The 12,656-nt window shown below is 42.4% G+C and overlaps 1 protein-coding gene across 3 annotated transcripts in view; it reads right to left on the reverse strand.

Moving 5' to 3' along the window:
* Positions 1–12,656, reverse strand: part of LOC129868200 (long-chain-fatty-acid--CoA ligase 6-like) — a 105,734-nt gene that overhangs the window by 6,416 nt on the left and 86,662 nt on the right. For all 3 annotated transcript variants that reach the window (XM_055941959.1, XM_055941957.1, XM_055941958.1), the window contains 9 exons: positions 12,201–12,379; positions 11,426–11,458; positions 10,444–10,495; positions 5,593–5,666; positions 5,089–5,166; positions 3,574–3,708; positions 3,336–3,470; positions 2,696–2,791; positions 2,387–2,459 (listed from right to left, as the gene is read on the reverse strand). In XM_055941959.1, coding sequence (XP_055797934.1) covers positions 2,387–2,459; positions 2,696–2,791; positions 3,336–3,470; positions 3,574–3,708; positions 5,089–5,166; positions 5,593–5,666; positions 10,444–10,495; positions 11,426–11,458; positions 12,201–12,379 — 855 coding nt within the window. The remainder of the gene's footprint in view (positions 1–2,386; positions 2,460–2,695; positions 2,792–3,335; positions 3,471–3,573; positions 3,709–5,088; positions 5,167–5,592; positions 5,667–10,443; positions 10,496–11,425; positions 11,459–12,200; positions 12,380–12,656) is intronic.

Below are 12,656 nucleotides of genomic sequence, written 5' to 3' on the forward strand. Positions count from 1 at the left end.
AAATAAATGTTTCTTAATCATTACAAGCTATATTACCTTTACAACTCAAATGTGCATCTTTTAGTGGAAATACGCTAAAATGTGTATTGTTTGACAATCAGGCCTACACAATAGTTAGAGAAGTCATACCTTTCTCCATACTTGCTAAACTTAAAAACATTGCAAGGCACAAAGCTAAAGCCCAATTCTAGGGTGTGTGAAGATCTGAAATTGTTATTCCCCACATGTCATCCACACATTCAGTTGTGTCTGATTCCAAACTAACAGCGGGCTTCCCCACTGCCCAGGAACTGTAAGAGCACAGGGCCTTATTAAGAGAGTGTACTGATCAGGGTTGCCATGTTCATGGTTTTCTTGCAATTTGAAGTACTTTGAAAACAATGTCGCAGGGGAAAATGTATTGGTTGCGGGTTGCAGGTTTTTGCGTTACTTCTGAGTAGCACCGCCGCTGCCATGGTATTTCTGTGGTATTTCTATTTTTTGTGTATTTTTTAAAATCTATTTATTTCACTGTGACCTGCTGCTACTGATAATCAGGTAGTGAGGCAGGCTGTTGCTGAGAGAGTGGTAGGGAGGGAGGGAGGGAGGGAGGGAGGGAGGGAGGGAGGGAGGGAGGGAGGGAGGGAGGGAGGGCTGTGGGGAGGGCCGTGTATTGAGAGAGCGCTGCAGCAGGCAGCTGAGTCACAAGTGGGAGGAGAGCAGCACATCATGACAAGTCATGTGAGGACAACACACGAATAACAGCACTAGCTAGTTCCATATTGTTTTATAGTGTTGAAGAGTATAATGTGCAGGGCCTATAGAAGTCCAGAGTAGCTTACAAACCCTTGATCAACAAATATTTTACTGGGAACATTGCCCTGTGTAGGTTGCTGTTTTTCAGATGGGACGTTAAATTGGTTTCCTGGCTTTCTGTGGTCACTAAATATACTATGACATAACCCTGGGGTCCTGGCTAAATACCCAATCTGACCCTCATACTATCATGGCCACCTAATCATCCCCAGCTTCCAATTGGCTCATTCATTCACCCTCCTCTCCCCTGTAACTATTCCCCAAGTCGTTGCTGTAAATGAGAATGTGTTCTCAGTCAATTAGCCTTTTTTTACCAGTTGTATTTAGATTGTCATTATGGAGACACCTATTTATCAACTCCTCTCTTGCTGAAAAAACAACAACATTTTGGTTTTCAGGCCTTGTGGGTGGGTTTTGAGTGGTCCTTGGGCTAGAAATTCATGCTAGACCTGGCAAAGTCTGCATCATGAAATAATATGTAATAAGTAATGACATTTCCAGGAAGACAGGAGATTATGGCTGCATTCCGAATTACACCTTATTCCTTATATAGTGCACAGCTTTTGACCAGGACCCATAGGGTACCCTATTCCCATAGGGCTCTGGTCAAAAGTAGTGCACTTTATAGGAAATAGGGTGCCATTTGGGACGCAACCGATGGTTCAGTGGGCTGATGGGTGGGTCAGGTGTTAGAGCTGCTCTAGCATCCATTCAAATGTACTGCAGCTCAATATATTTCCAGTGTAACCTTTGGCCATGGCTGTTTCACCGAGACAATAAAGTGTCTGTTGCATGCTTGGGTTGTCATACTGCAACTGCCAGTCTTTTGTAGCACAGCAGAGTATGTGGGTAAATACTGGCTGTGATCCAAAGGTTGTTGACTCAACTACAATTAAGCCTCCCGACCAGTTGCCCCTGTTCTCACACATTACAGAGGGGAAATGGTTGTGGCCCTGAAACGTGCAGCCAGCCGGAAGCCACAGAGCTAAAAACAGTGGGAACCTCAAAGCTTGTGTTTGTTTGTTTGAGTCTGAAGCTGAAAGTGCTTACGTGCGGCGGAGGAAGGAGTTCGCTTCAGCTGTATTGTTCGCAGTAAAATATTACACGTTGCGGCGGTCCTTCCGCTGAAAGCAGGTGACACTGACTTATAACCCCATCTCCTCAGGACATGGAGGGCCTTGTTGATGTTGGCATCAGTCAGCAGCAGCTATACTCAGTCACACTATAATGTGTCCCCAATACACAGCGTGTTATCTCTGTGGGCTTGTGTTTCCACCGTTGTAAAACCTCTTAGACTTTCACCCCAGTGGTGAAGTATAATGTTTTTAAACAGGCATTGACTGTACTCTGATGTCATAAAGGTAATCTTGCTCCCTGGCCTAATGTAGGTGTGAGTCCCAAATGGCTCCCTATGTATAGTGCACTACTTGGGTGTACTGGGAGTGGAACAGCTGTTGACCGGTTGAAGTGGAGGAGACAAGTAAAGAGGAGAAGAAAGGAGAAGAGAAGAGGAGAAGAAAGAAGACGAGAGGAGAGGAGAAAAGATGAGAAGAAAGGAGTGGGGAAGAGCGGAGAGGAGAGATAAGCTCACCTGAGGTCCAGTCTCCAGGAGTGGTGAAAGTACAGCCAGCAGTACACTCTGTCTGGCCATATGCCTCATACACCTACAGACAGCCAGGACAGACAGGATGTTAGCAGGATGTGATATGATCAGTCTGATGATTTGTCTGTGTGACCTCGTGTCCATGTGTGCTTGTGGCTGCATGCATTTGTGTGTTTGTCAACACATGTGCGTGTGTGTGCGCATGTGTGTGCTTATACATGCATCTGCATGTGTGTGTTTATCCATACATGTGTGTGTGTGTGTTTGTGTGCACGCATTCACATGTACGTCACTTACCTGACAACCCAGTGCAGCCCTGAGAAACCCCAGTACAGTGGGGGAGGCCGGAGCAGCTCCAGTTACAATCATGCGTAACCTCCCACCCAGGCTGGCCTGCCAACAGAACACAATACTATCACACAACCCAAACTCCCACAACACACCAGGAATGCAGTCTGTGATGTTGAAATACAGTACATCCTGCCTGCCTAGCAACACTTCCACGGGTCACAGTGCATATTCCCATTTTATTGCCTGTACACACACAGCAAATCAAATCAAAGTTTATTTGTCACGTGCGCCGAATACAACAATACCTTACAGTTAAATGCTTACTTACAGGCCCGAACCAACAGTGCAATTTTTAAGTAAAAAATAGGTATTAGGGGAACAATGGATAAATAAAGAAATAAAAACAACAGTGAAAAATAACAGTAGCGAGGCTAACTGAGGTACTATGTACATGTAGGTATGGTTAAAGTGATTATACATATATGATAAACAGAGAGTAGCAGTAGCGTAAACGAGGGGTTGGCGGATGGGTGGCGGGACACAATGCAGATAGTCCGGGTAGCCAATGTACGAGGGCACCGTATCAGGCCACTCATAGGCAGGAGGGAGAGAAGAAGAGAAGGAGTGGAGGAGGGGAGGTTGATACCTGTATCTTACTGAAGAATATCTTATCCCACAGGCTGTCCATGCGGATGATCCCACGGCTGACCTCTGACCCTTTTCTCTTAGCTGCAAAGTTCAGCAGCCAACGCTTCAACGGGGTGTTGGCCTGGCTGAAGATCTGTAGAGTACACACATAGACATTTAAGAGTTGATATAAGATATGAAAAATGAGGGGAGGTGTGTGTGTGGGGGGGGGGGGGTGTAAAGGCTGGTTCTCTCACCTTGTCATACATGCGGTTGAGCAGTCGAGGTACCACAGGGAAGATGGTGGGCCGTAAGGCCTTCATGTCATCAGACAACAGGCGGATGTCGCCTTGGAAGAAACCGATCCGGCCACCATGACAATACACCACAGACTGGGGAAAGAACCTAACAGTTACAACTGAGTCAAAAAGCACTTTTTGTATTCAGTTGCATAGATCTGGCCTAATGCCGCTTTCAAGACAACTCGGAACTCAGAAACTCTAAAATGTCCACTTGGAAACTCGAGCTCTGACTTTCCGACTTGCAAAATATCAGAATTGAACAACAGGAAACTTGACGCAAAAAAAATATATTGATATTAACTCGGAGGTTCAGTGTTTGAGTTCTCTTGAAAGTACCACAATTCACACCGATCTTTGGAACAGTTCCTGTTTTTGAGGTCATGATGAGGACAGGCTCTGCAGGGACTGACTTTTTTTCTTTCACGTGTTGAAAGACATGATTTGCATAATAGACTGGGGCGCACTGGCAGGGACCATAAAACTTACTGTATATGGAAAAGCCTATTCAACGAGTTCTACAGGGAGAACATGGGTCGTTCCTTTTGAGGATGTGACTTAAAGGCATTTATATTAGTTACATAAAGGTCACATACATTAACAGTGTCTGGGTGTGTGCATTCTTGTGAACGTGAAGTATGTGCCTGCTTGTGTTGTAGGGGAAGAGAGGTGGTTTCCTGTGTCTGTGTCTCACACACTAACAAGGAAAGAACACGTACTGCAGCGGGGCAAAACACGAAGGTCGGTTGAACCTGTATGGTTGCTTTACCCCTTCAGTACTGAAGCTGATCCAGTGCCAGCTTTGTTGTTTAACTCATAGTAGTTATTCAAAATAATAGGGTCATTTGGGACTGATCCAGAATCAGTAGTTAGGGACTGAAAACACGAGCTGTGGAACCACAGCTATCGGAAACAACAGACCAAGTCTGCGATTTAAATAGTACCCTATTCCCTTTGTAGTGCACTACTTTTGACCAAAGCCCATAGGGCCTTGGTCAAAAGTAGTTCAGTATATAGGGGATAGGATGCTATTTAGGATGCATCCCAAGCTAGAGGCAGCGTGGGGGGGTTAACAGCAGGACTCAAGTTTCCTGTGGGGGCGAAGCTGTTAGAACCGGCTGAAATAATGCACACCCATGACTGTATGAGCCAGCTTATCCAGAGCAAGCATATGATATGCCTACTTAATAATATAATGTCACAATGAAATCCAACCACAGATAACCAGGTCAATAACAGCCAAGGACAAGGGTAATCGCCAAGATCCTTCATGTCTAGAAATACAGGTACATGTGTACACAAACACACACACACACACACACACACACACACACACACACACACACACACACACACACACACACACACACACACACACACACACACACACACACAAAGAGGAGCAACACACACACACACACACCAACAATTATACAAATGAAAGCTTAGTGTGGGCTTTGTTTGGGAAATTACCTGGATGAGTCTTTCAAACATGTGAGCCAGAGGCAGGAAGGAGATAAGAACGTCGTCTTGGTTTGGGAATATTACTTTCTGTGGCATGGGGGAGATAAAAAGTGGTTAGAAGGGGATTAGAACCATCCCATCGGGTACACACTGGTTGAATTAACGTTGTTTCCACGTCATTTCAACGAAATGACATTGAACCAATGCAGAATAGACGTTGAATTGACTTCTGTGCCCAGTGGGGTTTGTTTCTCACCACTCAACTGTGAAACATGATCTTAAAGAGGAACAGATGGTATCCACAAACACACAAAAACAAATCCATTTGTGCATTGTACATTTCCATCTTGTTATTGTCCCATGTAAGATATGGGACTTGAAGCAATTTAGTGAGTCTTGCATCTAATATATTTACATAAATGGGAAATGTAGCACCTACTCAAGATAAATACTGTACAAGGGAAATGTCTTCCACAGAAAGGGTCAGCTACACCATAGTCCGATCGAACTTACATCTGTCACTTTGAGGAAGCCTGAGAAATCAGCCACAACATTCCCATGTGTCAGCATGACTCCCTTTGGGTTTCCTATGTAGGAGAGGAACAGAAAACAGTGCAACAAAATCAATGGACTTCTCCTCCACCTGCTCTCAACAATGGATTGCACCCTTATAGTGCAATACTTAGGACTATGGTCAAAAGTAGTGGACTGTATATGGAAAAGGGTTTCCATTTGGGACCCATCCTGTATCAATCGATGGAAAACAACAAGGTTAGATTATATATCTGGAAAAACAAGTTAGCAGCCTAGGAACGAAAATAATTATCATTGTGGCACTTGTTTTCAGGCTACACATGAACAGTATGTGTTTTGCTTTGCCATAGTGGGAGCAACCTGAGTTGAATAACCCTGTAACAGCCTTTGGAACACACACAGTCAGAGAGATAGGCCTCAGGGCAGGTGTGTAACAAGGGCACCAGGGGAGACATCCACCATGGGAAAACACGCTTCAGGCTGATACACTAAAAGACCAACAGATGGCGCTCTTTCCATTATTGCAGTGGGCTGCTTAGCCACTTGTGACTAAAGCTGTGGTTATATGTCTGGAAATACCAGGGTATTCTATATGACTGTATTTGTGGCCAGACCGTAATAAAATTACCTAAACGCCTTACATTGTTGCCCCTATTACTATGTAACTCCACAGTAATAACTCCAGTAACATAGTAGTTACGTAGCTGTTACTTTGTAAATGACATGGTAACAAGGTTTTTGTCTATTGTCTACAAAGGTTGTTACATTGTTACTAGATAGTAATTATAAAGGTTATACCCTACTGGGATTCACTTTACATTAAGTTGCTTGCTCCTGGGTAGGTACATGATAATTACAAGTATATCTTATGTAACTACATTGTTCTTGTATTACACTTGATTCGGTATATATAGCCTTTGAGCCAGGTCATAACATAGAAATTAAAAAATGTAATATGACCAGTAGTTAATGACAGGGTGTGGCTTATTACAATTGTTGTTACCAGGTCCTAGCCTATTTATCAACCCTGATATTACATGTGGATTCCCGGGCCTCCCGGGTGGCACAGTGGTCTAGGGCACTACATCGCAGTGCTAGCTGCGCCACCAGAGTCTCTGGGTTCGCGCACAGGCTGGGCTGGGTTCGCGCCCAGGCTCTGTCGCAGTCGGCCGCAACCGGGAGGTCCGTGGTGCGACGCACAGTTGGCATAGCGTCATCCGGGTTTGGCCGGTAGGGATATCCTTGTCTCAGTATGTAAAAAAATGTAATAAAAATGTATGCACTCTACTGTAAGTCGCTCTGGATAAGAGCGTCTGCTAAATGACTAAAATGTAAATGTAAAATGATTCAATGGTTGTGGCATCTTGTAGTTACATGCAGGGTTGGGTAGGTTACTTTCTAAATGTGATCCGTTACAGTTACAAGTTACCTGTCTGAAAATGTAATCAGTAACGTAACTCAGTAATGTAATCTGATTACATGCTGTTACTCTTAGATTACTTTCCCCTTAAGAGGCATTAGAAGAAGACAAAAATGTATGTTACCAATTGAACGACATCTATTGCAGGATAAATCCATGTTAAAGTTTCCATAGCAGGTCATATATGGATGTTCAATTGTACTTTATGGGTTGCTTATGTAGGCTTCTTCTAACCCATCGCTTTCTACTACATATAATAATACGACTAAATTCTATCTTTACATTAAAAACCAAAGTCTATCAGAATTCCAGTCATTCCAATAAATGTTATACACCTTCATCTTCAAGAATAGGACTTGGAAATATGGGAGTATAGATTAGCCAAATTGTTTTACCTGAGCATGACCCCAAAACTAAGGATTTATTAGCCAGCCCTACTCTGTTGTTTATAATTTTTGTTGTAATGGAGGACTGATTTGTCTCATTGATTCAAGTTAAAAAATAAATGCTGCACTCATGGAATGGCATGCTTTGCCAAGAGTGTGCAAAGCTGTCATCAAGGCAAAGTGTGTGTCACGTTCCTGACCTGTTTTCTCTTGTTTTTGTATGTGTTTAGTTGGTCAGGGCGTGAGTTGGGGTGGGCATTCTATGTTATGTGTTTCTATGTTTAGGTTCATTGTTATTTAGCCTGATATGGTTCTCAATCAGGGACAGGTGTTTTACGTTTCCTCTGATTGAGAACCATATTAAGGTAGGTTGTTCACACTGTTTGTTTGTGGGTGGTTGTCTTCCGTGTTTGTGTCTGTGCACCACACGGGACTGTTTCGGTTTGTTCGTTCGTTTTAGGTAGTCTGTTCCTGTTTCATGCGTTCTTCGTGTTTATGTAAGTTCTTGTTCAGGTCAGTCTACGTCGTTTGTTATTTTGTAGTTTGTTTAAGTGTTTTTGTCTTTACTTTAATAAATTTCATTATGTCCACATTCCACGCTGCGCTTTGGTCCAATCCATACTCCTCCTCTTCGGACGAAGAGGAGGAGAACGACCGTTACAGTGTGGCTACATTGAAGAACGTAAAATATAAAATATATTTGATTTGTTTAACACTTTTTTGGTTACTACATGATTCCTTATGTGTTATTTCATAGTTTTGATGTCTTCACTATTATTCTACAATGTAGAAAATAGTAAAATAAAGAAAAATTAGTAGGTGTGTCCAAACTTCTGACTGGTTCCGTATATATAAAAGTCCAAAAATGAATGTAGCAACTACAGATTGCCCCTTTAAGTCTATCAAAAGTTTGCACGTTTCAGCATGTGTCTATTACGCCTATGGATTTGTTTTTATCAGCATGAATTAGACTGAACGATAAAAGCCCCACTTTTATTCCACAGGCTGGGATCCGCACTATGCAGCTGTTGCAAGAGGGTATTTTTCACTGGCTGTCCACTGGTTTCAAAAACAATGATTGATAGGCAGCTTAAACTTCTTGAATTCAACCATTATTTGGTTCAAATACACATTTAGATTTGTGAACAGCCATCCACAACAACCACTATCCGCAAGGCGCAAATAGCTAAATGAGAGAGAAGCAGTGTGATTCACATCAATGCTCTATGTAGATATCAATAATAAGTGATATCCGTATCACCGTAGACTAAACCACTGCTGTCATCCTTACCTCCAAGCGTTTATTCAAGTTGGATAATCTTTGGATGCCGACAGCAGTCACACCATTGGAAGACATAGCTTGGACTGTAGCCTATAAAAGCCTATTCCTGCTCTTTTCCCACAATCCATCAAACACATTTCATGTGTTATCATATTGGTCTTTGACTTGTGGTCAGACTCACTCAGGTGGAACAAACTTAAACCTGCGCCTTTTTTCAATGCTGATTTGAATGTCATTGAGAAAACAAAGAAGTGTCAAACATCCTTTCTGAATTTAAAAGTAATCCTCAAAATAATCATCTAGTTTTTCAAAAGTATCGGTAATCTGATTACAATATTTTGCTGGTAACGTAACAGATTACAGTTAACATTTTTTTGTAATCCCTTACATGTAACGGGTTACATGTAATCAGTTACTCCCCAACCCTGGTACATGTAACAAGGACAGAGTTTGGTTTGAGTTATTAACATAGTAATTCACAGGTGACTTTTAAATGTGTAATTATAAAACATTAGTTACATAGTGGTACAAGAACATGTGTAATAACATCAGTAGTTACACATCTGAACCAACCTTCAGCAAGTGGATGTGTGATTACACATTCCTTGTTCCAATTGTGTAATATCGGATGTGCTACAGCCTTATTACCATATAATTACATAGTAACACCTACAGTATGTAACTAATATATAGCTAATGCAGTTATTACTGTGTTAGTTACGTGGTAATAGGGGCAACTTAATGTAAAGTGTTACCCAATGAATTTAACAGTATTGATTTTTTTATTATGTTTTAGCAAAATAACATTAGCCAAAATGCATAGAATTGCAGGAAGTTAGTTTTAAAACTGAAACCTTTTTTCTTAGCACCATTACAGAATATGTAGTATCACACGAAACTAGCTTTAAAACTGAAACATTTTCTCTCAGCTCCATAGAGAATTGTGTAGAATTTCAGGACATTGGCTTCAATGCAAAAATGGCTCTGAAATTGGGGCGTCTAAAATGTTCTGTAAAATTCAGCCACGCCCACCACCTAAGCCCCTTTTGATGCAGAAAAAACCCTGTAACTGCCTTTCCCTCTGAAGTCTCACTGTTAATAAGGGGCCTACCATGACCATTACTGTACCATTTCAACCCTGATACATGGCATTGGCTTTAAGTGGTCAGAGGCAGGCCTCTTCCTGTTAATAATCTGTCACACACGATGAGAGAAACAATAGACACACTTCATAAAGTTTCCTGAAACAGACCAAAGCTACCGTCAGGGTTGGATTTGAACCAGGGATTGTGGAGGAACTCTTCAGATACTGCATTACTGTGTTAATACACATCAATATTGTGATCAGTATTGCCCCCCCCCCCCCCCCCCTCTCTCCACACCACTGCCACTCTGTTGTCATCTATGCATAGTGACTTTAATTAACTCCACCTACATATACGTACATACTACCTCAACTAACCGGTGCCCCCGCACATTGACTCTGTACCGGCACCCCCCTGTATAGATTGTTATTTTTTACTGCTGCTCTTTAATTACTTGTTACTTTTATCTCTTATTCTTATCCATATTTTATGAAACTGCACTGTCGGTTAGGGGCTCGTAAGTAAGCATTTCACTTTAAGGTCTACACCTGTTGTATTCGGCGCATGTGACTAATAACATGTGATTAGATTTGATCAGCTTGTAAGAATAAGACACTTTGGCGTGCTATAGTTTATCCGGTGGCTAGTTGGAGATACCTGTGGTACCACTGGTGAAGCACACGATGGACAGGTCTTCTGGTGTAGGTGGCTGTGGGGAACAAACGCACAGTCAGGATATAGTCAGAATGAGAACATGAACTCATTGATATCACCTTCAGATAATAGTCAACGTTATATTAGCCCATCTCAGGCATTTAAAGCAATATGTGACTGTAGAAGATGGTCACGTAAAACGAGAATACAAAACACTCACAGATTTAAAGTGCTATGTGAGATCAAAAGGGATATTAATACAGTATGCATTTTAAACAGTGGCTACTACAGTAACAGACAGCTAAAGAATGTTTGCATGTTATGTCTACTGTATTGTCTTGGATCGTGTGATCTCAATTCTAACACAATAGCACACATAGATTGCAATCAAAGGAAACCAATTGGTTGGTACTCAGGTCTAAAAAGCACAAATTTGAATTGTATAACTTTTTTTCCCACATTCTAACATTTGAGTACACATTCAACACAGCCCTCTCTGCATACACAAATAGGTCATGGAGGGAAAACTGTCACCCAGCCAGAGATCCCGTCTAGAACATAACAAAACATAGTCATCACCACTCTGAGGTCTTCCTGCATTCTGCAGGGACAGACCGTATACATCTAGAGGCTAATCAAAATACATGTATTTTTTATCTGTGCTGCCTAACCACAAAGTTGCCCCATGTGCCTATTAGACAATAATTACTAAGACAGACTACAGAGAAGACCTATGAAATAATTAATGATTTCCCAAGCTGACCGGGCTATAACGGTATGGCTGTGATACACAGCTACTGATACAGAACTGCTTTCTCCCCAAGCACTAACACTCTGTGGATGCTGTCCAACTGACACCATATTCCCTATTTAGTGCACTACTTTAATTTAAGGTGCGAATTGGGCGGCATCGATTGAGTAGGGAATAGGTTGCTATTTGAGACGCAGACAACTAACCAGACCAGACATATAAGACTGAACTCACCAGGGGCTTTCTGTGGTTCTCTCTGCCCAGATCCTGGATGGGACGGCAGCATGCAGACAAGCACAACATCTTGTGTTAGATAATCATTAGAAGAACCATAAAACACAGCCATAATAAAGTGGAAGGGACTGAATATCTGAACAACTCTTTCGTCCCCACAAAAGAGATGCTTGCATAGTTTTACACTAGATTAATTTAGTAAACTGTAATGGAGGCATTCTTTCTTTATTTGCCAAAATGTAGGATCTAACCATAACTTTTGCTTGTATCGTAATGTTTGTTTTTTGTTGACATGGTAATTTACAGCAAGGAAGTGAGACAAGGCCAGACCTGTTCAAGATACCATCATGTTCTGCAGAAATAATAATGCATATCTCTTGCCCTCATAGGGCTAGTACATGGATTACAGTAAACAATGTACATACTGCAGTCTTTATTAAGTTATAGCCAACACACCAGTCACACATTAGTGTTTGGAGTGTTTGGAGTACATAGACATGGAGCCATTGAAGTGTTGTTTATACTTCTCCAAAGAATCAGTCATGTGTGGCGTGCAAGCAGTGGAACGAGTACACAGCTGAGCTACAGGTCTCTGCATAGACAGGGTTGGGCTTTGATACATTATATTAGCTGAGCTGAGGCCTCTCTCCCTCCCTACCCGAGGCCCCTCCCTCCCCTATCTATGAGCATCTACTCTCCCCTCTCCATCTCTCCCCTCTCCTTACCCCCATACACTCCTCCCCCATCACCCCTGCCCCCTACACACTATCCCTACCTCCACATCTTGTATGGACTGGACGATGACCCCGCAGCCTGCTCCCTCCTCCAGCAGGGCAGGGTCAAAGGGGTCCATCAGGATGATCCTCTTCAACCCAGGGGTCTCCTGCCTCTCCACGTTACCCAGAAGCACTTGGGCCTTCTCAGGCTTGTCACAGATTACTGTGACGATGTCCGCTGAAAGACAGCACACAAAAGGACCCCACTTATTGTGTGAGAAATAGAACACATATACACGATCCAATCAGCTAGTAAACACACATAACTACTGCTCTACACACAGATTTCCATTTCACGGCCTTGGAGCAGAGAAAAATTATTTTGGGACAATGGGCCAAAACCAACGCACTGTGTAACTGAGGGGCAGTTGGAAAGAGATGAATAACATGACAGAGTTTGATGTCAGTTAACTGATTAGTGTCAAACTGAAGGATGGAAAGCCCTGAGTACATGG

Source organism: Salvelinus fontinalis, chromosome 13 (assembly GCF_029448725.1).
Source record: "Salvelinus fontinalis isolate EN_2023a chromosome 13, ASM2944872v1, whole genome shotgun sequence".
Lineage (NCBI taxonomy): Eukaryota > Metazoa > Chordata > Actinopteri > Salmoniformes > Salmonidae > Salvelinus > Salvelinus fontinalis.